At 40.4% G+C, this 24,790-nt stretch overlaps 2 protein-coding genes across 5 annotated transcripts in view; one reads left to right on the top strand and one right to left on the bottom strand.

Moving 5' to 3' along the window:
- LOC134668576 (uncharacterized) overlaps window positions 1-21,072 on the top strand; it is a 62,615-nt gene extending 41,543 nt beyond the window's left edge. For 2 of the 4 annotated variants that reach the window (XM_063526021.1, XM_063526026.1), the window contains exons 14-30: window positions 1,248-1,341; window positions 1,792-1,989; window positions 2,513-2,649; window positions 3,065-3,247; window positions 3,910-4,125; window positions 4,929-5,089; window positions 5,980-6,089; window positions 6,891-7,193; window positions 8,301-8,432; window positions 8,758-8,863; window positions 9,148-9,245; window positions 9,334-9,451; window positions 10,083-10,216; window positions 11,154-11,309; window positions 12,806-12,972; window positions 14,710-14,830; window positions 15,439-21,072. In XM_063526021.1, coding sequence (XP_063382091.1) covers window positions 1,248-1,341; window positions 1,792-1,989; window positions 2,513-2,649; window positions 3,065-3,247; window positions 3,910-4,125; window positions 4,929-5,089; window positions 5,980-6,089; window positions 6,891-7,193; window positions 8,301-8,432; window positions 8,758-8,863; window positions 9,148-9,245; window positions 9,334-9,451; window positions 10,083-10,216; window positions 11,154-11,309; window positions 12,806-12,972; window positions 14,710-14,830; window positions 15,439-15,488 — 2,484 coding nt within the window. In that variant the 3' untranslated portion in view covers window positions 15,489-21,072. The remainder of the gene's footprint in view (window positions 1-1,247; window positions 1,342-1,791; window positions 1,990-2,512; window positions 2,650-3,064; window positions 3,248-3,909; window positions 4,126-4,928; window positions 5,090-5,979; window positions 6,090-6,890; window positions 7,194-8,300; window positions 8,433-8,757; window positions 8,864-9,147; window positions 9,246-9,333; window positions 9,452-10,082; window positions 10,217-11,153; window positions 11,310-12,805; window positions 12,973-14,709; window positions 14,831-15,438) is intronic. The other 2 variants (XM_063526039.1, XM_063526035.1) reach the window with 2 other exon arrangements.
- Window positions 21,073-21,975: 903 nt separating this feature from the next.
- LOC134668743 (distal membrane-arm assembly complex protein 2) lies at window positions 21,976-23,571 on the bottom strand. Its single transcript, XM_063526194.1, has 2 exons — window positions 23,044-23,571; window positions 21,976-22,455 (listed from the first exon to the last, which is right to left on the bottom strand). Exons 1-2 carry the CDS (start codon window positions 23,442-23,444, stop codon window positions 22,032-22,034), a joined length of 825 nt encoding a protein of 274 aa, XP_063382264.1. The 5' UTR covers window positions 23,445-23,571; the 3' UTR covers window positions 21,976-22,031.
- Between the last annotated feature and the right edge of the window lie 1,219 nt (window positions 23,572-24,790).

Below are 24,790 nucleotides of genomic sequence, written 5' to 3' on the forward strand. Positions count from 1 at the left end.
ACCTTTTGAATATATCAAACTAGTTTTTATGTTGCTCGTTGAACTAGGACCTCAAAACAAAAACGGCCGTTTTAACTTTGGACGTATAGATTGACGAATCCAGCAACATAAATACTAGTTTGATGTATTCAAAAGGTACTGAAATACAGAATACAGTACGTAGCGGCACCCTTTTTTTAAATACCTGCCGTTAAATTTAAATAATGACGATTAAATGCGGATGCGCTCTTAAAATTTTTGATTGTGCGCGCTTAATTTTCGTTTTAAATCTTATCTGACGCCAACAACCCATGCCATCATCCAGGTTAATGAATGTAAACCGTTACATCTTTGTTTCTAACTTTCCAATTAACTTTGGACTCTCTTAACAAGATCACAGAGTTGCAGTTTACTTTTGCTTGAGATGTGTAAGTAATTTTTAAGGATACTAGATAAAGTTACCATTAATAACACCGGCTTCTTAGAATATATAATAGCCATGGATGACAAACAATAGAAGGATAAAGTCGACGATACGACGTGGGTGGTTATTGTGATTTTGAACTTTTGTCGGTTTATCTCTCAGTTTGCTGAGATTGGACATGATATTTATATGTAGTTCCTACTCAATAAAATGCTAGATTTAATTTTATATTCGGAATCAGTTAGTACTTTTTTAGGGTTCCGTACCCAAAGGGTAAAAACGGGACCCTATTATTAAGACTCCACTGTCTGCCTGTCTGTCACCAGGCTGTATCTCATGAACCGTGATAGCTAGACAGTTGAAATATTCACAGATAATGTATTTCTGTTGCCGCTATAATTTAACAACAAATACTAAAAAGTACGGAACCCTCGGTGGACGAGTCCGACTCGCACTTGGCCGGTTTTTTATAGCTCTTCATATTTATTACTCGGTAACTTGCCATTTGGTTCAGCTAAACATGTTGAAATTGGATAAGTATATATTACGTACATAATTGTGTACGGTCACAGAATAAATAATAGTACTAGGTACAGCAGACTCGCTAACTTAGAAAGCGCATCTGTTACGATCAGGACAGATATGGCCGCTAGGTGGCCACACGCGGCTTATAAAATTGGCTAAAATTGGTGTGGAACGGATGTACTTTTAGCTACCTGTAGCAAAGCGACGGAATAGTGGAGTGGGCCACGCCTGGTACGGTGCGTGACTAACGTTTACTAAGAGTTCATTTTGAACAGCTTGCTTAGAAACTACTTGTAACAACGTGTATATATATATTTAGCAGGTGAACAACGGCAACGGCAGCGCAGTGATTGTGCGGCCCAGCCAGCTGCTGCCGGTGCTGCCGCCGCCCACGCCGCACACGCACATCATTGGTAATTATAGACCTTATCTCGTAGTAATATGGTTCATTTCATCGTAGCCATCAACATGACAAGAGCGTACTTTTACTTAAAAATAATAATGCCAAATTTTCACTTTGATCGCCTCTTTCGGTCTCCTACTCGTACTGTCGTTCTTCGGGTAATCGTCATTAATCAATGTTTTGCCTACTAACTACTCTTGAAAAAAAAGAAAAATGCTTTATGTAATTGATATGCCAAAGGGTCCACCTGTGAAACGAAAATCGGAGTATTTTATAGTGCGACATAAAATAGTAGAAATTGAATAAAATGGAACTAATAAAATCCATACTAAATTGTTGCCACGTTCAAGCATTTTCAGTCAGTAGGTAGTGGCGCCCTCAATAATTTTGTACAATTTCTTGTCGGAGTATACTTCGGTAACCAACAGGGCACGAAACTTACAATGGTTGTATATTGCAGTGTCAACGAGCGGTGTCAGTGGCGGCGTGTTCCCGTGGCAGTCTCTCGTGCCACTCCTCACGGCGTCATCTCCGCCCGCGCCCGCCAGCCCGCGCACGCCACGTACGCCACACACGCCGCATACCCCGCATACGCCACACACGCCACATACGCCGCACACGCCGCACATCAAGCAGGAGGAGATCAAGTCTGAGGGTGGTTAGTATCTTACAACCTTGACTTGTTTTGTTGTGGGTTTGAATTTTGATCGTCGGTCTATAGTTCGTTTTTTTTAGCATTAGAAATAAGGTAAACAATCTTGATGTGTCTTTTAATTGAAAATCACATTTTAAACATAAGTTACGGCAAATATGTAAAAATTATGAATCTAATACGATCATTCATATCCATTTGCTTTCATAAGTAATAGTTATTGATTTTTAAAAAGCGTTTTTCATTTAAAAGTCATGCAAGATCGCTTACCTTCTTTCAAGTTCTTTCTAATGCTAAAAAAACGAACTGTAGTTTGTTGACAGATAAAAATGAGTCTGACTAAAATTAGTTTAATTTTATAAATATTGAAAACTGCTTAAAAAATCCAAACACGATACCGACGTACCTACACGCGGCATGCATTTAGACATGGAATTTAACTACTCCATAGAAGGTTCATTTTCCTTCGACTCTAAATACGCTCCAACTTACTTTTTGATCGTTAATAACCTTATTTGTTTCGTTCCAGTGGACGGCATAACATCCATGTGCACAGAAGAGGACGAGGAAGTATTCGACTGCGACGAACCCAGCGGGGGCGACGAGAGCAGCAAGCGACGCTCACACAGCCTGTCGTCGCTGCCCGCGGCCGGCCCGCAGGAGAAGGTTAGTCATTGTCGTCAGCCTAGTAACTTAATAAATATCCTACTTGGGCACAGGCCTCCTCTCATTGGACAAGAAACTGGTGCGGAAAGGGGGGGGAGAAAGTCATCGAGGGTTTAAATACTACCTCATGTTCGGAAGCCACCTGCCAAAACAAATACCAACGGTCAACAATTAATGACTTAGAAAAATTCTTGATCTTCTTGCAGTTATTTAGCAACTTTTTACGAATACGAAAGTATTGATACTTCCAAATTCTAATACGGATCTGTGTTTATTATGTACTTGAACTTCGGTTAAAATTAAACTTTTATGATTAATACACATACAAATTACGGTAGGTAACTACCGTTACACAAATCAAAATCAATGTTTTTACAAATCCTAATGTTTCTCAAATTATTCTTAAATTTTGCAGAAAGAACACAACCGCATCCGCCGGCCAATGAACGCCTTCATGATATTCTCGAAGCGACACCGACAAATGGTGCACCAACGGCACCCGAACCAGGACAACCGTACCGTCAGCAAGATCTTAGGCGAGTGGTGGTACGCGCTCAAGCCTGAGGAGAAGCAGAAATACCACGAGCTGGCCAGCGAGGTACAGATTTTTAGCCATCGTTTTGTTAAAATAACTTTAAAAAAATAAGCAACTTCGCAAAACAGTTTAAATTTCCTAATTTTATAGTCTTGATAAGCAGTTCCACTTCCTCAAATGTCACTTTCAGAAAGACAATACACGAGTTACTTCAAAAAAGACGAAAATAACTATAGTTTTGTAATAGTTGAAGAGTTCCCTCCTGACACAATGGGACCCTGACACACCTGATGACAATGGGATCAAGTATACCGTTTCAAACAAAAAAAGATTCCGATGAATAAAGAAGTTGAAGTCGGTTAAAAGGGGGAGGTTCCTATACATTAGTATCTAGTCTTAGTCTGATTAACGGTGTACTGACTTCTTGTTTATAATACTTTTTACGTTCTGACCATGAATTATACTTCGTTTTTTTTTAGCATTAGAAATTAGGTAAACAATCTTGATGTGTCTTTTAATTAAAAAACACGTATTAAAAATAAGATACGGCAAATATGTAACAATTATGAATCTAATACGATCATTTATATTCTTCAGCTTTCATAAGTAATAGTTATTGATTTTTAAAAAGCGTTTTTCAATTAAAAGACATGCCAAGATCGCTTACCTTCTTTCAAGTTCTTTCTAATGCTAAAAAAACGAACTATAAATTATGATTTCCTCAGGTCAAGGAAGCTCATTTCAAAGCTCACCCTGAATGGAAATGGTGTAACAAGGACCGAAGAAAGTCATCCAGCAGCCGGGACCCCACAGGGTCCATGCCTCAGAGCCCGCGGACCCCATCAGAGGGTCCCAATACAAACAGCGCTTCCGACCTGCCGGTCACGGTGGCTTCCTTTAACCATGCTAGTTCACCGCAACTTAGTGATGACGAGAAGATGGTACGTATATCTTGGATTTCCAAAAGGCTTTCGATACTGTTTCAATACTAATATTGTTACTTACGTACGGTGCTCCACAAGGGGGTGCCTTAGGTCCCTCGTTGTTCCTAGCCTGTACATAACTAACAGGGCTCCCCGCGCCCAGAGCAGAGGCTCTGCCCGTCATGGTGGCTTCATTCAACCACGTCGGCTCGCCGCAGCTTAGCGATGACGAGAAAATGGTTATTCGTCTTTTTGGATTCGGAAAAAGCGTTCCATACCTCAGTACAAATTTTGTTACGAAGGTACGGAGTCCCTCAAGGGATTGCTTTAGGAAAGTAATTGTATTTAGCCACACATATTCATTACTAGCTTTTGCCTGCGACTTCGTCTGCGTGGAATTAGTGGCAGCAGCTAAAGTAGGTATAGCGCCTGGATAATGCTAATAGAAATCATTCAATTCGCGCATTGATTACTTCAATTATTAGGCAATTCATTAACTCTTTCCATTCCACAATCCTTTGCACTCTCTTCAGGGATGATTTCCGACGTTTAGACTATCCTATATCTTTCCCCGTGACTCAAACTATCTCTATACCAAATTTCAACTAAATCGGTTTAGCGGCTTAAGCGTGAAGAGGTAACAGACAGACTGACTTTCGCTTTATAATATTATATTAATATTATATAGTATAGTATGCATTTGCGACAGCAGTTTAGAAGTAGATAAGGTAATTCTGAAAGGCTTATTTGGTTCTGAAACTTTCAAGACAGTTTCGTGACTTTCGTGTTTTGGTTTAATACCGTGTTTATTTTATTTTCAGATAACCGCGTCTATCTGCGAGGAGGCGGCGGCGGCGGCGCACAGCGCGGAGCTGGACCTGAAGTGCGGCGAGCGCGTGACGGACTCCGACTCCGACACGCACGAGCCGCGCGACTACCTCAAGCACCGCGACACGCGCCGACCCAAGCCCATCAAGGCCAGGTACTAACACCAACTCTTATCTGACCTCTTGTGGACCTTACCGTCTTTGCGATAACACTTACGAATTGTTAGTTAACGGCGAAGACGATGGTACTATAATACGTGGTCTATGCACCGAAGCTCTGAGCTGATATAGCATGCTATCGCAGAGTGTCGTGATGCATCTAGAATTCTAGACCACAAGTGCCGTAGTCAAGGTGACAATCAGTTAAAACAAAAAAACGCCAATCGAAATGTAAAAATATATCAGGGTGACAGATGCAAACGTAAAGTCACGTAATCATTTCCATATATGTATTAGGTGGTAGGTGGTAGGTATTCCACCTGTCCAATTTCTGTGCGATTGTAACTAGGCCACAGAATAAATAATAGTACTAGGTACAGAAGACTCGCTCTCTAACAAAACGAGTCTGTTACGATCAGCACAGATATGGCCGCTAGGTGGCGACAGCGCCACGCGCGGCTTATGGCTTTCCCCAAAATTGGGGCGGAACGGATGTACATTTAGCTACCTGTAGCAAAGCGACGAAGTCGCGGAGTGAGCCACGCCTGACTAGGCTAAACCCCCATTTCCCCCGCTTCCTTTTTCCGCGGGCCAATTAGAAATTAAATATAACCGGCCAAGTTCGAGTTGGAGTCGCCCACCGAGGGTTCCGTACTTTTCAGTATTTGTTGTTTAGCGGCAACGGAAATACATCATCTGTGAATATTTCAACTGTCTAGCTATCACAGTTCATGAGATACAGCCTGGTGACAGACAGACGGACGGATAGACGGACAGTAGTCTTAGTAATAGGGTCCCGCTTTAACCCTTTGGGTACGGAACCCTAAAAAGGGTAGGTCGGATCAGACAGGTACGGACTTGAATAAAGTTTAAATTATAATTTCAGAGCGGGTTCGTCTGACAATCTGCTCGGCGGCATAACTGCGTCGAGTCCCGGAGGATCTAAGGTGTTCCAGCCCACTGGAGGCGCCTTCAAGTCCACGCATGCCGACTCGGGTAAGTCGTGAACTCTGTTAAGATAGAAGGCCATTGTATATGTAATTATTTAAAATCAGTGGAAAGTGACACTTCGTATACAAAGAAGTTGAAATCGTTCCTTGCTGAAAAAGCATATTATTCAGTAACGGATTTTCTCACTGACAGTTTTGTTAAATAAGTTAATAGTAAATAAGTAAGTTTTGATCTCCTAAACTTATAAAGCTAGTTTGTAGTACTTATTTGTTCTTAATATGTACCTACTTATATTAAGGAAATGCTTGCCATACCCTATTAGGGTCCATGAGATACTATTGTTTTCTATTGTACTATTGTATTCTATTCTATTCTATGAGGGTTTGGAGTCATGCATAACTTTTGCCAAGGAAATTTTAATCTAATTCAATTTATTAATGGGTTGAATTTCTTTTGTTCGAAAATTAAACGAGAGAATAAAATACTACTTTGTTTATTTTAGGGTGGTATTCCACCTGTCCAATTTCTTTGTACAATGTCATCGACTCTCACTCTCTCATTAAGCAAAATGTGACACACAATACACATTGGACAAAGATGTTGGACAGATGAAATACCACCCTTAGGGAAGGTTCCATTTCCATTTAATTAATGTATATTGTAATCTATAATGTAGTCAGGAATAACCCAATACGGGTAGAAGAGTTTATACACACCGAGGAAGTCAGCACATTTTCTCAAGCAGTTTTCTTTCACCTAAGAGAATTTCTGACTCACAAAACTGCCGACTCTCATATTTACTGTCAATAGCTTCCTGCTTTTTTAAACGGACCATTTGGTCGACAGAAACCCACCGGCAATGGAACGCGTACGCGCACAACAAGATCAATCACGTGCCCGCCTCCCCGCACAGCACCGCAGCCATCACCAGCAGCGTGCAAGGCATCTCTCTCTCCACACCCAACCTTACCACTCAAGCGGCGCTGGATAACGCCATCGCTTCGCTCATGTCGCCAACCCCGACCTCTGGCGTGCAAGTGATATCCAGTGGCGTCTCGAATGTGCAGTCCGTGCCTCAAGGGAACCTGAGCAATGCGTTACTAAAGAGCGTGACTCTGGTGAAGCGCAGCGTTGGCGACAACGCCACGGGTAAGTGATCTATTATTACATTACAGCACTGCAAGGCATCTCTCTCTCCACGCCCAACCTTACCACTCAAGCGGCGCTGGATAACGCCATCGCGTTGCTCATGTCAACAACACCTACCTCTGGCGTGCAAGTGATATCCAGTGGCGTCTCGAATGTGCAGTCCGTGCCTCAAGGGAATCTGAGCAATGCGTTGCTAAAGAGCGTGACGCTAGTGAAGCGCAGTGTCGGCGACAACGCCACGGGTGAGTCTATAACTTATTGATTCAGTCAAATTGTGTTTTAATGTATGGGGAAGACAAACAAATTATAGCCAGCATTCAGTGAATGTAGTAACTGGGACATATTTCATGCTATAAAGGGGGGTTGCGTCAGAGGGAGGGGATTGGACACTAGTGTGCGTAAAGCACCATACCCAAAGGTATCATACCACATACATCAAATGCTGGCTATAATTTGTTTTTCAAAAACCACAATTTGACCGAATCATATGAGCATTTATCTCTCCACGTCGAACCTTACCACACAAGCAGCGCTAGACAACTCTAACGTTATAACCACAGTGTAAAAAGTAACAGTGGACCGACGCCTTTGATGTATGTGTAAATGCCGACACCGCACAAGAACACAGTAGGTTTGTCACAGACTTTCACACACCAACACAACCATACCTAACATTTCAAATAGACACCAGTGGCGGCACGTCCATAAAAGCCGATTCCCACCGGCTCGCCTGTTTTTGGACGTTTGAGCAGAGTTGTAAAGGAAATATGTAAGCCAAATGAGCCCCGGCTTGCCCATGGATATGTTTGACGCGCCGCCACTGATAGACATGCTAGCCCTGTAAGTAGTACCGAGCTACTAATAATGGCGATGTATGCAGCTCGGGTGCCCGCGACCACCCCTCGCACCCCGCACGATTGCCCTGTCTAGACTGCTTCATCTGACTGTATATTACTTTATAGACTGTGCTATAACTATATTTCCACACATTTATTTTATTCAGCAAAAATAGTACAGTATAATGAGTAACATCAAAAAGATTAAAAGCCAAAATTGGTATGTACTATATTTCACATTCTCCAATACTCAATATGTTTTTCCCGTCAGGTCCCCTGACGCTGTCCGTGGACGCGTCAGGCAACCTGCTGCTGAAGGCCAGCCAGGCCGGCGAGGCGCCCTCCGAGCCGCAGTTACACTACGTACAACTGCAGAGGCTCTATGTACCCTCGTTTAATACTGGTACGTTCATATTAGTCAAAATATTATCTTGGTCTCCTGTTCTACAGAAAAGTTATGTTCTGGAAGTGGAAAGCCGTAAGTCAGACAATGTCGTAAGACTTGGACGGTTACATATCGTTAAAGAAAGCAAATGTGCTGGACACAATTCAAAAGTAATTGCTGCTTCGAAATTAATTTCCGTAATTTCACTGGATTACCATTACAATTCAATTTCAAGTATTTGTTAGGCACAAATATTCGTGTGTGCATTCCAGTTTAAGTCACGCGCTCCTATCTATACGTATGTTAAAAAGTCCCATCACGTTAACCACATTTTATTTTTCAGAAGTTGAACCGCCCAAGAGTCAAAGCCAAACCGTACAAGGTCCGGGTCCGGGCCAGTCTGTGATAGTCTCTCAGAGCAACGCTCAACCCACGCAGAAACCCAACGCGTATGTATATTGATTTTGCGCCTAAATTGTTTAATTTGCAATAAGAAGGAATGCAAAAAATGGTTTACGTGAGCTATTAAATAGAATTAAAATTATGACCTTTGTTGATAACTCAAAACGCTAATATATTAATATTAGTCGTTAAACCTTTGAAACCCATTTTCACCAGATTTAAATAACAAAAAAACATTCGTAATTTCAAGGTCGTACAATATTTTATACACATACCTACCTAGTAGTTTTGAAGAGCTAAGGCTGTTAATAATGTAACGTTGTGTCGTCAGGCAATGGGAGAGTCCCGCAGAAGAAACCCGTCCCTTCCCCCTCGCGCCCACGCCTGCGCAGCTGGGCCGGGCGCCGCTGCAGAAACGACTCAGCAGAGGTAACACCATTACTATATTACAAAGCCATATATGCCACGCCATCCATGTGCCATCTCAACAGATTGTAACTAGATGTGTTGTCTGCAGGCACGTCGACGGGGTCGGCGGGGTCGGGCGAGGCGGGCGGCTCGGCGCCGGCGTCGCCGCGCGAGCCGGACCCCAAGAAGAGCCTCTTCAAGAAGGGCACCGAGGACGGACGCGACAAGTGCGTACCCCCACACCCAGCGAGACCTCCCTTCCCTTCACTAACTCACATCTTGCACTTTTATATTTCAATAATATTAAATACCTATGAAATAATCATTATATAATATCTAGATATTATAAAATATAAACCAACTTTTCTCCGTTGGTATTCCACCTGTCCAATTTCTTTGTCCAATATGTATTTTGTCCCACATTTTGCTTAATAGAGAGGCTGAGACGCAATGACATTGGACCAAAATATTGGACTGCTGGAATACCACCCTTATATAAAGTATCATTCTATGGAACTTGCGAACTATGTAAACAAACCGCCATATTGAAATAATTTAGTGATCGTTTGAATATGGCGGTTTGTTTACATAGTTAGCAAGTTCTATAGAATGACACTTTAGCAATCTCTACGTCTTGCGTAGTAAATTAAAAAACTATATTCTTACGATAAATGTCGCTATGCGGCACCCGCGTGTAAACAAAAAAGTAAATAATGAAAGAATTCCCAAGCTTCTGGTGAGGTTCGGTAGCTCAGTTGGTTAAACAGGAGCGATAGGACCGATGTTCCGAATGGTCTCAAGTTTGAGTCGGAGCGGTGATTTTTTCCTTTAATATAAAAATAAGAATGTTTTCCCCAGGGTCCTGGAAACGGTGAACTTCGAACAGAAGTTCAGTACACTGCCGCAGTTCAAGCCCGAAGCGTGCAGCCCCAGCGTGGTGGTGCCGAGCAGCCCGCAGCTCTACCTCCGGAAGAAACACAACAACAGAATAGGTTAGTCTTACATACTCTCAGACAATGTTCTAAAGGTGGGATTCCTTTCCTGTGTGCGTGGATGTAGCATCACACCTACAGGATACATAGACTAGGAATCCTCTAGACTGAGTTTAGAGCAATTATTTCATGCAACCGATGATGTCAAAATTGCGGGGGTGCGCGGGACGAGGTGAGCGAAGTCCCGTGCCGTGATTGGTCCGTTCAAAGACACGGACGTCACACAAACACACTTTCGACTCGAACATGGAGTAAAATTACCGTATGCGTGGCAGAGGGGGTAGCGCGACTGTGCTAAGTCTGGTGGATGTTTTGTCTGTGACAGGATATAACAAATATTAAATAAAATGACATGTTGAACCTTGCGTATTTAGTCGAATTTAGCCATTCGTGCGCCGTATTCCCGCAGCGGGAGAGAAATAAAATGGCCACGTCTGCCGACCTCCATTTTTCATATTTTGCCGCGTCTGCCTCGGGTTGGGCGGGTCAACGCTCCATCGCCCAATTAAACAGAATTATGAAGTTTCTATAAGCCTAAAAGTTTGTTAACGATACTGACCAACTGTAGCCTATTTTTGCTAACCATCTCGCATATATATATAGATATATATATGCGATGTCATATTGTGTATATATAGATATGTTAGAGCAGTAAAGAACCTATTTGTGGCACTCGATTTTCTGTCAAGTACCTAAAAATGTCCCGCAGCGGGACACTGGCATACAAGCTGATATTCGTTCCTGGCACCAGCGAGAGAATGGCATATGTCCAGATATGTGCAAATTAAAATGGCGTCTGCCACACGAAGGGTTAAGGAGCTAATAGCGATTTGCATGGTTTTCAATGCAAAAAAATACACAAGGTTGAGTTTCTATCTGTATAATACGATTCGTGTGATATTGTGTCTTGTTATTTACTATTAGTTTTTTTTTACAGAAGAGGAGGTGCCAACGATGACGCCGGTGATGGAGCCCGAACCGCTGCCGAGCGGCGCCATGCCGACGCCGCACTCGTACGGAACCCCACACACTACGACCAAGCTTGTTGGCAACACTTTCTTCGGGCCTGACTTCAACTTGGACACCTTTAGAGGTATGTTGTCACATTGTCACAGAAGAGGTGCCAACGATGACGCCGGTGATGGAGCCCGAGCCGCTGCCGAGCGGCGCCATACCGACGTCGCACTCGCACGGAACCCCGCACACCACGACCAAGCTTGTTGGCAACACTTTCTTCGGGCCTGACTTCAACCTGGACACCTTTAGAGGTATGTTGTCATAATGTCACAGAAGAGGAAGTACCAACGGTGACGCCGGTGATGGAGCCCGAGCCGCTGCCGAGCGGCGCCATGCCGACGTCGCACTCGTACGGAACCCCACACACCACGACCAAGCTTGTCGGGAACACTTTCTTCGGGCCTGACTTCAACTTGGACACCTTTAGAGGTATGTTGTCACATTGTCACAGAAGAGGAGGAGCCAACGATGACGCCGGTGATGGAGCCCGAGCCGCTGCCGAGCGGCGCCATGCCGACGTCGCACTCGCACGGAACCCCGCACACCACGACCAAGCTTGTTGGCAACACTTTCTTCGGGCCTGACTTCAACCTGGACACCTTTAGAGGTATGTTGTCATAATGTCACAGAAGAGGAAGTACCAACGGTGACGCCGGTGATGGAGCCCGAGCCGCTGCCGAGCGGCGCCATGCCGACGTCGCACTCGTACGGAACCCCGCACACCACGACCAAGCTTGTCGGGAACACTTTCTTCGGACCTGACTTCAACTTGGACACCTTTAGAGGTATGTTGTCATAATTAATAATTAATACATTATAGTCCGTGCGTCAGTAGATACTCGTCCAATATTTACGTGTCAGCCTCTCATCCTCATCCTAATAAATATCCGTCTGCCTATAAAAATGTTCCTTTAAGGGGCTACCCGAGGTTTTGATCGATTTTTGACAAGTTTTGAATCGTATTTCCTTTTTTTTGTACTATAGATAGAATTATTAGACAAACGGTTATTGGTTCTTCAATCTTTTGTCTCCGGTTTTGTCCGCCGGATTTTGAAAAAAAATACTTATTTTTTATGAATTTTTTAAACATTGTCTAAAAAAACCCTTTTTTCGTATCTAGTTTGCAGTGAAGGATCTTACATGTACGAAATCTACATATTTGGGATCGTCTTGACGTCTCGAAAAACGTGTCCAGGGTTTTAATTTTAAATTAATTCACACAAAAGTTATGGCTAGGAAACCAGTTTTTTAGCCTAAAATTGTTCAACTTTGATGCCAAATGTCTCGAAGACAATGAACTTTGAAGTAAATATGGGATACCATATTGCTTAACTCCGTCGCTGTTGATATAATAAGCTACTACACACTAGCTAAAACATTAGAAAACTAAGAGATCCAGATCGAAGATCATCGGCGTGGGGTAGCCCCTTAACCCTTTACTAGGCTAAGGGATATATATTTCCCACGTGCGGCACTTTAAACATGTATTCTATTTTCGATGAGTAAGACATTCGATTGTCATTTTTGAACTGTCAGCCTGGTAAAGGGTTAATAAGATGTCGTATATTCCAGTATCGGAGAGCATGGAGGAGATGTCTCCGCGCACGCCGTGCACGCCGGGCGGCGCGCGCGGCGAGGCGGGGCACCGCCGCGTGCTGGAGCAGCGCCGCCACCTCGTGCTCAAGCTGTTCCAGGAGCACGGCATGTTCCCCACCACGCAGGCCACCACGCACTTCCAGGTTAACTAACATACTCAACTCACCATTACACATACTCCTGGTATAATTATATACTCCGACCACGTGACTGACACAAGCCTACGTCATCATGCGACAGCGCTATATGATAAATTGATAATATGCGGTAGCGCTATATAAAGTGGCAATGTTATTGTGACATAGACTTGTTGCACTCTGGGAAGAGAAGACCATGTTTTATTAGACTACGACTGCCCCGAGAGAAAATATACCGGAGTTCCCCTGGACCTGCTCCGCCCTGATGTGAACGCAACCCAATGGGTGAAGAAACTAGATGTTAAACTATAGTACCTATTCAATAAGCATTAATTATTAACATACCCCGGCCGGCGAGAGCAAAAATGCGTTGACAGCTTAATAGTGCGAGGACACACACTTTGGTCGATGTCGATAAAAACAACACGATGTACTGGACCACCGTTATGATATGCAGAAGTATTAATTATTGTTGTAAACAAAATTAAAACCAAGTGTTTGTATTTATTCAGTATTTTATGTAATTTTCGTAATATACAATTAGCATTTTTTCTAAATTTTCTGATTTTAAACTCCTTCGCCTTGCCGATAAAATCCATTTCATCCAACTAAAGGACCGTTCTAAATCTACTGTAGTAATCGGAGCAAAACGAAATAGTGATTATGAATTTGTTCTGTATTAGGTAGTTCCACTTCTCTGCCAGATATCAATTTATTTAAATTGTTTAAAGTTAAAATGCCAACGTTCTTCTTCAACACATTCTGATACTTATTGTGAATAACTTTATAATAATAATAATTGTATGTTGATAGAAAATTGTTTTAGGGTTATTCTTAGAAACGCGTGGATGTATCAAGTTGAAATAAATAACAAATACTAATGGCTCAGTTTAAAAAAAAAATTGTGCTTAATTAAAAGTCGACTATTCTATCGACATCCATATGTCGATAGAATAGTCGATATTTAATTAAGCACTAGGAGCAGACGCATTTTTGCTCTCGCCGGCCGGGGTATGATTATTAAGCGACCAGTTTGTAGCCATACGATTAAATAAATAAATTAGACTATGCACATACTATCGTCATCATTCTAGCCTTCAGTCGCCCACTGCTGAGCATAGGCCTCTCTTCGTGTACGCCACTTATCCCAGTCCTGGGCTAGTCTCATCCAAAAGTGCCCCGCGATTTTCCGAATGTCATCCACCCAACGAGCCAACGGACGCCAGGCGCTTCTTTCATCCGAGAGCGGCCACCGATCCGTCAACATTTTGGTCCACCTGCCATCACTCTGTCTAACAACATTCCCGACCAACTCCATTTAAGCTTGGTGATGACGTCACCCACGTCTCGCACCTTGGTGCGGTAATGCCGAGTATGGTGCGCTCCATGACTCGTATTTTAAGCACAGCCCCCTTAATGAGCGTCCATGTCTCGGCACCGTATGTCATAGTGATGGTACTATATGCAAACCAAACTGTGGACCGAGGTATTCACTATTTCTCTCACTCTTGCCATGACCACATAAGCGTGAATATAAGCAGGTCGACACAGTACGAGAAGAAACAACGAGAGTTCCGTAGAGATACCCCACCCGAGGGAAACGCGCGCGCGACGCTCGTCCACACAGATCGCAATGCTTGGGCAAAATGCTTATAGCGTTTATCAACTACGTCATTGCATATTAAATATCTTGTGTACTTATTTATATACGTTGATTTACATGTAATATCGATAATATCGCAGGCGACGCACATGGACATATTCCCGAACAAGATGTCGCTGCAGCTAAAAATCCGCGAGGTGCGGCAGAAACTCATGGCGCAGTCCAACCTCACACCGCATTCCGACATCAATACGCCCACTAGTGAGTATTTATTCTCTTTAAGGTTTCACTGTTTTTATAAAAACTTTTTAATGTTGGGTGAAGTAAAATCATTGCACATTCCAATGTGAGTTTACGCTTGATCCTTTCTGTGGGTATTGACAGTATTGACGTTACGAGACCAAGGTTTATTGAGTGGTTTTTTATTTATTATTGAACACTTGAACAGCAAATCAATATAACAACTCCCCAGCTAGAGATGGGAATAAAAATGGCCAGGAAGAAGAAGACGAGCAAATCAATATAACACACAAATCAAACTACAATAAATTTCGGAAGGCTTTGTATGTTTTTCAGGCTATCTTATCCCTAACTTTCTCCCGCATGTATTGTATTTACTACAGTACATATGGTGCTACTTTACCGCACTAGTGCGATAATTAGCACATTACGTAACTATATCGAAAAGTTAAAGGGCCATATGTACTGTAAAACGTTGAACGATACATTTGTGAATTGATAATTCGCAAATCGTGACGATTTAAAACACTCCCTTCGGTCGTGTTTTAATGTATCCTCACTCTTTGCGAATTTCCTAATTTTCGCACTTATATGTACTATTATATAAAGTAGTCGTTATGTATCCGCAGACGTGAACTCGCCCATGTCCGCGCTGCAGCCCACGTCCACGGCCAGTTAGCGCTGCGGCCTCACCGTCTCCATCGTGGTGCAAGAGTAACACACACACACCGACGGTTAGCACACACACATCTGCCAATACTATGTACACATTCAACGTTCTGAAGTCGTAATATGTTTACGCTAAGCCTGCATCGATTTGGCCCACAAGCCCACACTGTTAACTGTACATGAGTGGACCTTATGCCTTTTGTAATAAGGTCCACCGATGTACAGTTAGGAGTGTTGCTGTTTGGACAGTCACGGACTTTAATTGTTGAGCCATTTAGGGTTTACTTTACATTGGACATTTCATACCGTTAGTATTGACAACCAAATTAACTTGAACCTTAGATGGGTCAACAATTAAAGTCTGCGACCGTACTCTTGGGTGAGTTGGGAGTGATATTGTATGTGTATACTTGATGTGTTGACTCTGACCAGCGTGTCGTGTCACGAAAATGTGGTAAAATAAAAAATATTTGAATGGCATAATTGACACGGCTCACTGGCAAGCTTTATTCACGACATGTTCTCGAGCATTTACCACTAGAAGGGAGAACTGAACGCGTTGATGTATTGATTGGAAATGAATTCGACTTCTATATGTCAAGTCCATATAATCAATCAATAAAGCCAGTCAATAAACCAATATTGAATACAAGCTCTGAGACATGTAGTTTATACTCAGACTCACCCACCTTGCCAGAGTTGCCAGTAGAAAAAGGCGCGAAATACTAATTTTCTATGGGACTCCAATCCTTCGCGCCTACATTTGCCGCCCTTTTCACTGACAAATTGGGTGTGCCAGAGTATAATTTACTACTGTTTAACTTTAACTACACTTAAATTGTGTTTTTATTAAGGAAATGATGCAATAGAAAAACATTGTAATGCTAACCGCCAAATAATGGAGACGGACCAAAATCGGCGACTAAAAGTGTTTGCAATTTACCTAGATTGCATTTAAAGGATTTTACTATTACAGACTAACTTCATTATTCATATTAATAAATCAATATAAAACTGTCTGTACTTTTAGGTATTAAAAATAATAAAAGTGTAAAGTTTGAAACCATGTGGTTGGGTCATTCGGCCAATGAAATATTACCATAAATACAAAATACCCCACATATAGAAACTGTGTTTAAGATACTAAATCATTGGCCGAATTGTCTATTTTAAATACCTTAAAGACAGACTATACAAAAAAATAATCAAAAATATTTGGTAATCTGTGTGAGAATCGAGGTTATGATTGTACTAAGGACTGTTAGTGTCATTTAGTTTTACATTTCGTTTGCCCAAACTCATTTATGTAAGCTCTGACTGCGCTTTGATTTTTAACCCTTTTACTGCCAAAGACGTGAACAGACGCGCGCAGCTACAACCCAATATCAACCTTCGTGCATTCTCACAAGGTTCATAATGCGCCGCGCACTATAGGCGTGGCATTCAAAAGTTAAAGCCCACTCAATCTAGGGTTGGCATGTAAAATTTTGGACTACTACGAACTAGAATAACTGGTCTTAAAACTAATGTAAAATTGAGATACAACGATTGCGATCTTTCAACATTAACCCATTGAACGCGAACTCGGCGCGCCATCGTAAACTTTGTAGAAATGCACGAAGGTTGATATTGCGCTGTAGCCGCGCGCGTCATTTAACGTCTTGGGCGGTCAAAGGGTTAAAAGCTTAGTAAACGGTCAGAGCTGACACACATTTACATCATCATCATCATATTTACTCAGTGTGGGTGATCTCAATACATTTGTATCTGTATATAAGTCATATGTGTTCCATTATCAGTTGGGTTTGTTCATTATTTCATCACACGTCACAAGGCTTCGGCGAAATGAACCACTACAAAGTTAACGTTGAAATTGTACCTTATGTCGTACTTGTAAGGTCGCATTTTCAACTATCACTTGGTATGTATGGAATCGTTCCGCCAAACTTTGTGTCTGCAAAGCTTCCTGCTGTTTCAACTGACGTTCAATAGTTACTGCAGCTTCTGTTATTAACCTTTTCGACGCCGTATCAAACACAAAAACTGTCACGCGGACGCCACGTCACCGAAGTGTCAAAACTGAAATTGAACTTTATGCATAAGCACGTAGGTCAATGTTGTTCTGTGGTCTGTGACCGATTAATCGGTCTTTGGCGTTGAACCTGCGGTGCGGATATATCGGTCATTGGCGTCCAAAAGGTTAATACAAATAACTTTCCAAATCGTAAGAACGTTGAAGCTGAAACAGTGGGCGGAGGACATACTTATAATAGGCATCTATTTAAGAGTCGCACCAACCCGCTGTGAAAAAGCCGCTTCAATACAATTGAAAAAAAAATTACGCACTCATTTTAAAAAAGTAGCTTAAAATACATGAAACTTTACATAAACAACATATACATATTTATGTCTGGTATTTAAAAAAAGTCAGTTGAGGTTTTGTATGTAAAACATCTAGACTCTCTAATTTCTTTGTATGTATAACAATTTCTAGCAACTAAAACAAGTGTACTTACAGTCGGTTCCCTAACATAAGTAAAGTATCCTCTTTTTTATACAATTAGGGTCGGTTGCACCAAACTGTTCGTATCGTTAAAGAGTTTGCTAAATTTTTATGTATGGAAAGTTTCATAGTGGCGCGCCGGCTGGCGTTGATCAGTCTGTCAAATCAAATGTGGTTGGTGCAACTGGCCCTAAGTATGGCAGCTTAGGCACGTAAGTTGGGGCACCGACCGTAATAGACATAGATTGTTACTTGAATGTTTATACGTAATTATCAAATTTCATGTTAAATATTTCGGGATGTCGTTTTAAAATGAGAGCGTATTGCGGCAGCGACGGTCGTGTGACTCTTAAGGGGCGGGTCATTATATGTTTTACGTATCACTGACATGCCAATAAGGCAGTTGTCCCGTGTCGGCCTACCTTCAAATGACCCAATATTTTATATCTAGACAAAGTTTTACAAAGATCTATGGCATTCATCTATTTAGTTGTTGCATTTATAATCGTTCATGTCGACCACGCGTTATTCGCTAAGTTTATATCGTAAGGTCATCTCGTGTGTAACGGATAGCTACCCGTACGTGTGTAGATTGATTGTGGATTTTAACGAAACTGGTGCGTACCAATTAATTATTATTTAGGTACACTGTTTATTTTTATCGTTTTATATTTATGTTGTGATCTTTGTCTTCCACGAGTTTGAAATCTTTTCGTTTATTTAGATGATTATCTATTTAATAATTTCTTTATGTACAGTGACTTACTTTAAGCTATAAGTGGAGTGATTTTGAATTATTTTTCGATGCCATGTTTGATCGTGGAGCGCCGTGGTGCGCGGCCTAGTGTTAGCTTACACTAAGGGCATTCCAGAAGAGTGTCGCTATTTTTTAACACTTCTGATAAAGCTAAGAAGCCGTATTTCGCCTGATAACTTAGATTTTAATTCAACGCTATATTATACAGATTTCTGCAGGTTATTAAGATGGCTGCCATACAAGACAAGTCGACCTTTTTGTGGAATGCCCCACTACACCTACTGCGGCATTTCTTGCGGCCGTATTTGCCTAATATCGGTGTGCATCTCTTTCGTTTGTTGTATTGAAAAAAAGAGATGCAACGCTAATATTTTCGAATGGGCATTGGTCGCGCGAAGTGCGGCCTCGTACATTTTCTATCACTTATGACAGCGCATAAGAATTCTGTCATTTTAAATGGACCGATACGGTTTACAAAAACAGCTCAAACGATAACGACACTAGATAAATCAATATTTATATTATAATCTCATTGTAAATATTAGATTTATGTTATACTAGTGCTAAGTGTTCCCGGCTCTCAAAGTAATTAAGTTTTTTATTTAGAGAATGCTAATGATATAGACAAAAGAATATAAAATTTATACTTGAGAATTTTCGGCCAATACAAATGTTATGTATATCAAAATTGTATTTTTTAAATGATCTCTTGGGCGTTATAGTGTTAGGAAATTGCTTTAGGAGTCCGGAAGTGAAATGAATTTATTAAAAATATAAACGTAAGAAATATTTTCGCACTGTTAAATCTTAATAGTCGCGTAGTCAATTGATCTTTAAATAATAATTGTTGTCATAATCATACCATACAGATGCTGAAGTAGTACCGTTGTTACCAATTAGAATAACATACACACATACTTTTATACACACATTAGTACTATGTATATGCCAACCTCACCTCTTATCAAAACGGATGTCTATAATCAATATAATATGCCGTCGCCCACTTTTTGAATTTAGAAAGAGTAGGGATGTCTGTCTTGTCCCCTCTGGGCTCGCTTTGTCCAAATAGATCATCCCAAAATAATGTTTCGAGATAGTCAGGTGCTAGGAGCATGTAGATCTACTACTGGTAATATAGTGCTCGAACAACTGAGTATCTCTCAATATTTTTATATTACATATATATACGTATAGTAATTCCCCATTCGATCACAAATCTATCCATCGCCACACAATAGTACGTCATAGTTGTAACATTATTTGCAGTTTCGTAACTAATAAGCGTTTTAATATCTGCAACTGGAGTAAATGAGTCGGCGACTCCATTCCAAAGCTCGAAACTTCCGGGGCTGCTAAACGAGCCGAAAAGCAACTCATAATAATGAGATTAAAAACATACTCCAGTGCCTAAGTTATATATTTATACTTTGAAATAGCTCAACCATGTCGTTGGCTTAATATGCAATTATAATTATATTTATACTTTTAGATTGTGTTGCAATATCGTTCATGTAACATACAAATAATAGTTTTGTTTAATGTATGCTTGTGATGTTTGTACTTGTTTCCATTTGTTTTAACTGTCCATGAGTTTAAGTTTGCGAATGATCGGTTGCTATCGAGTTTTAATTTTCCGCGTGTTATATTTACAATTAATGAAAAAACACACTTTAAAGTTAGTCTGCGTATGCTAGTGCCTTTTTGACTCTCAAAACTTAGTGTATTCTACTTGTCTTATGCTGTTGAAGGATGTTATTCGAGAAACAAAGGGCCTAACGCGAGAAACGAAAATCCAAATTTCGTTTTTCACGGTGGGGCCTCTGGTTGTTAGTTACGTTTTACGCGTCTAGGTTTTGTCAGTCAACAAACTATTGTAATATGCAGATTGTTTTAGTAGACTGAATTGTGTATGTTACAAAACATTTTCATTGTTATATTTTAAGAAATACGAGCAATTACTGCTGAACGACTTTTTGAATGAAAGCATTTTCGTTATTTATTTCTTCTACATAAGGCATTAGTCTAATTGTTTAGTCAAAATGTAACTGTAAATATCTTGTTTAGAAGTTTTATTTAGAATTAAGTGTTCAATTTAATGTCGAATAGATTGAATTAGAGAAACAAATCATAATAGCTAATATCTGAAGCAGTAATCTTTTGTGTGGGAGTTTTCGAATCCAACTTATGGACCAATAACACCTTTAACTTAGACTCTATAATGTATGAAGCAACAAACTCTGCAGAACTGGAGCTACCGGCGTGTGGACAGTTTGTTCAAGCATATTGGATCATTGTACGAACTTATGTTAAAACATAAAAACCACGAAAACATTGTTGAATTTTATTTATCTGCCTTTTGTATGCTTGCTACTGAATGGGCCTGGGCGATGGAACTTGGAATTTTTAAAATATTACATAATATATTTTAAATGGTCCGCTTTCGGCTGTGTCCGAACTATATTTGGCCAGGCCTGTTTGATTGCAGTCGTACATTACTTTTTATCCCACTATAGTTAAACCTTTATAAGGCATAAAAGTGTCAGAAATTATGCAAAATTGAACCCTATCACTCTGAAACATAGTTCAAAATCATGTGGGAAAATATTCCATATCCTAAGAGTTAAGACACTCTTTAATAAAATATTTTACACAAATAGAGCCTGACATTAAGAGTGGCTGATGACTCGCTTTTTTAGCTAAAGACTTGCTATACCAATAAGTAACCAAAAGGCCAGAGTATTCTTGAATTGCAATATTTTTGCGCCTGATTACTTTTAATATCAATCTTAATCATTGCTATTAAAAATTATCAGGAGCAAAATGTATATTCTTTTAAATTAGGTACATATTTGACCTTTCATGTGTGTGGTGGTCAAAAATCGTTAGATCAGACCTCGGTTGTGCTGTATAGAGACCAGAATAAAATAAAAAAGACGAAATTTCAGTCAGGTCACCGACAAGACAGTCGGTGTTAAAGTCACATACTTAGCAGCAGCCTGCAGGCTTGATATATCAAACTCTGACCTCACCATTTTACTATTTGTTTACATACATTATCAATCCATCCAATACCTGATGCTCACAAAACTTTAGAGCTCATCTGTCAACAGAATGGACAACTTCACAAGGCTAATCTACAGAGGGCAAACACTTCAGCATTAGGCTTTTCCGAGTTTGATGCTAATAAGATGATGGTATGAGGATACAGACATATTTATCTAGTAAATCCAGAGGTGTGTAACAAAAATATAATTCACTAATAACACATTACAATACTAAAATCACACATTTCATTCAGTAACAGCATTTATCAAGAGCTTAGGATTTTCCTCCTCTAGGACGGACAAAGCCGACTGCAGCTCTAAATTATCACCAGGATCAGTTACATACAGAGTTTTGAGTGCTGACATTCTTGCTAAGGCAGAAACTCCGCCAACACATAGGTTGCAACCTCGGATATCTAAGTGTTCTAAGCTTTTCCCGTTCTGACCGGCCAGTCTGTCCAGGCACCAAACATCAACATGTTTATTATTTCTCAATGATACCCATTTGAGGAAGTTGAGGCCAGAGAAATTTTGGATGCCTTCGTACCGGATACCATTATGAAGGAAATTGGTACAATCTACAGCTTCTACAAAATACCCTTCTTCGTACTGGCTGGGAAGGTTTAGGTTTGTTGCATCTCCAGTTATCCATTCCTTTTTTCCTTTCAATCTGAAATTATATAAACAGTAAAATAAATTTGGAAACTGACATCCTATAGATATTAGTTAAGAATATAATTTACTTAGATTAGCAATGTGTAGCCAGAAGTAGTAAATCTTATCTACTTGTAACAGGACTTTGTTAAGGTTTTAAGGTGTATTCGGGTAATACCGAATGTCGGATAATTCCGAAATTCAGATGAAAATCACCCTTAATTCCATCATAATAAAAGTCTCTTTTCGGAGTTATCCGACAGTTTTCGACATTCGGAATTACCCGAGTAAACCTTAAAGAACTTATTTTGATAGTAAAATGTAAATATAATTACAAAGTAGTTTGCTAGTGATATAAACATTGGTAGAAGTTAGTAATAATAATCAATTGGAATACTTGTATATCTGTAATGTTGCAGAAAGTTTTGAAAAGTTGGAAACAATGAAAATTTCAAAGAAACAAAATGGACATTTTTGAAATCATACAAACAAAATCCATCCATACAAAATGTGGAAATTTCACAATTATTGAAACTTTCCGTTGGCACATCAGTAAACTTTACTTAATATTTTTTTGAAAGAAGAGAAAATAAGCATTTGTTACCTAATGGCACAAGCTCTGTATGTGAAGAAGTGCAGTGCAGCCAGATTAGACCCAAGAGTAGCCACTCTCGTTGGCAGAAACTCCTGGTTCTTAATCTCTTGCAGCACCTTCATACTGCCCCACCATTCCTTTACATCTTCCACGGTCAAATTCGGCAGTTTGGAGAGTGCATTCACGATATTTGGATTAGGATTTTTCTCCACAAACACTGACAACTTGCTGGTCCATTCTCCGTCGCGTTGTATCCATGGCTTCCTCCAGTCGGGGTACAGCTTCCCGTGCACCATTCGTGGTTGCGGGCCTTCTTCATCGCGCTGATAAATAGACTTCTCTTGGCAATAGTTTCGAGAGGTTATAAAGAATGTCCGACAAAGTCGATAAGGTTTTATGTTAAGCGACATTATACACTAATATACTTAATTAAATCAAATAGTATGTGCAGTCATAATTAAGGGATTGCTTTTATTTAAGTGTTTGTTTTTCATGAAAATGCGATCATAACCCCTTAATTTTATAACAATTGGAGAACTGTCACTACTGTCAGTGTCAAAATGGTGTCAAACCAAGGCCCCTACCTTTTCTGTTCTCTTTCACGACGCAGCAACTAGTTTCATTTCTCTCTCCTCGCTCTTTTAAAATGCCGTTTGTCAAAAAAGGACAACCATACTGTTGACAAGGTGGACTTCAAATCAAGTGTTGCCTTTCTTGATGCGCCCAGGCTGTGTATGTGTGCGTAAAAGCGTATATGTGTGCTCTTTTAGGGATGTGAAAAGTCGATTTTAATCATGTTATATATCGATTAACGCTACACAGCGGAACGAAATAGCGATTAATTGAAGCTTCAATATCTTCGTTAAACATAAACATAATTGAAATGCTAATGGATAATGAATATATTATAATATGATAATATAATTCAATTATTGCGGAACACCTATTTTAGGAGGTATTTCTGTATTTTAATTAAATATCTGAACTTTCCCTTGGTTCCCTGCTGGGGCGTGACTATAAAATTGTGATCTGATAACCACAATAAAGAATAAAAGCGTTTTTGGTCATTTTAGGTATCGTTAAGCCTTTGAAGTAAAATTAAAATTGCAAGAAATGTCGATAGTTTATCGATATGACTTTATCGACATGGCTACAGCAACGTGGGCCTCATTGTTAATCGTACACTAAACAAAAGTGGCAACAGTGACAGCTCGCTGAGACACCGTCTATATATTTATTATGTCTATGTGTCAAACCAAAAAAGGGATGTTCTATATCGATTTGAATAATCGATACTTTTTTTACTCGATATTAAAATTATAAACTATAGTCTGTCAAGCCATTTCCGTCAGTAGAAAAAAGCTGCAAACTTAAATTATGTGGGTGCGAAGGATAATCGTAACATAGAAAATTTAAATTTCGCGCCTTTTTCAACTGAGCGGATCGCGCCTTGATTCACGCATGGGCGTGGACAGCTGTATGAAGACCTATTCAAGTTCTTTATTAGCATTCATATTTGGACTTAAGTTTCAAGATGACATATGTACTGTGGGACCGCGTCGAGCACCAGTACGTTTACCTACAATGACCTGACACTGATTACAGTTTTTCATTTTGTTGACCTTCTCACGGTATTGAATAAAAGGTGTAGTCAGAACAACAACACGAAGATGATTTACTATACGTAACTGATTATACCTACTGAGTTGCCACTGAGCCATTTTTTGTTAGAACTGTACGAGTGGTAATTGGAGAA

The sequence above is a fragment of the Cydia fagiglandana genome, chromosome 1, assembly GCF_963556715.1.
Source record: "Cydia fagiglandana chromosome 1, ilCydFagi1.1, whole genome shotgun sequence".
Taxonomy (NCBI): domain Eukaryota; kingdom Metazoa; phylum Arthropoda; class Insecta; order Lepidoptera; family Tortricidae; genus Cydia; species Cydia fagiglandana.

Bases quoted from the DNA above. Each gene is read 5' to 3' on its own strand.
- LOC134668743 (XM_063526194.1), bottom strand. From the start codon at position 23,444: ATGTCGCTTAACATAAAACCTTATCGACTTTGTCGGACATTCTTTATA. The intron at 22,456-23,043 runs GTAACAAATGCT...ATATAATTTCAG, and splicing joins TACAGAGCTTGTGCCATTAG to ATTGAAAGGAAAAAAGGAAT.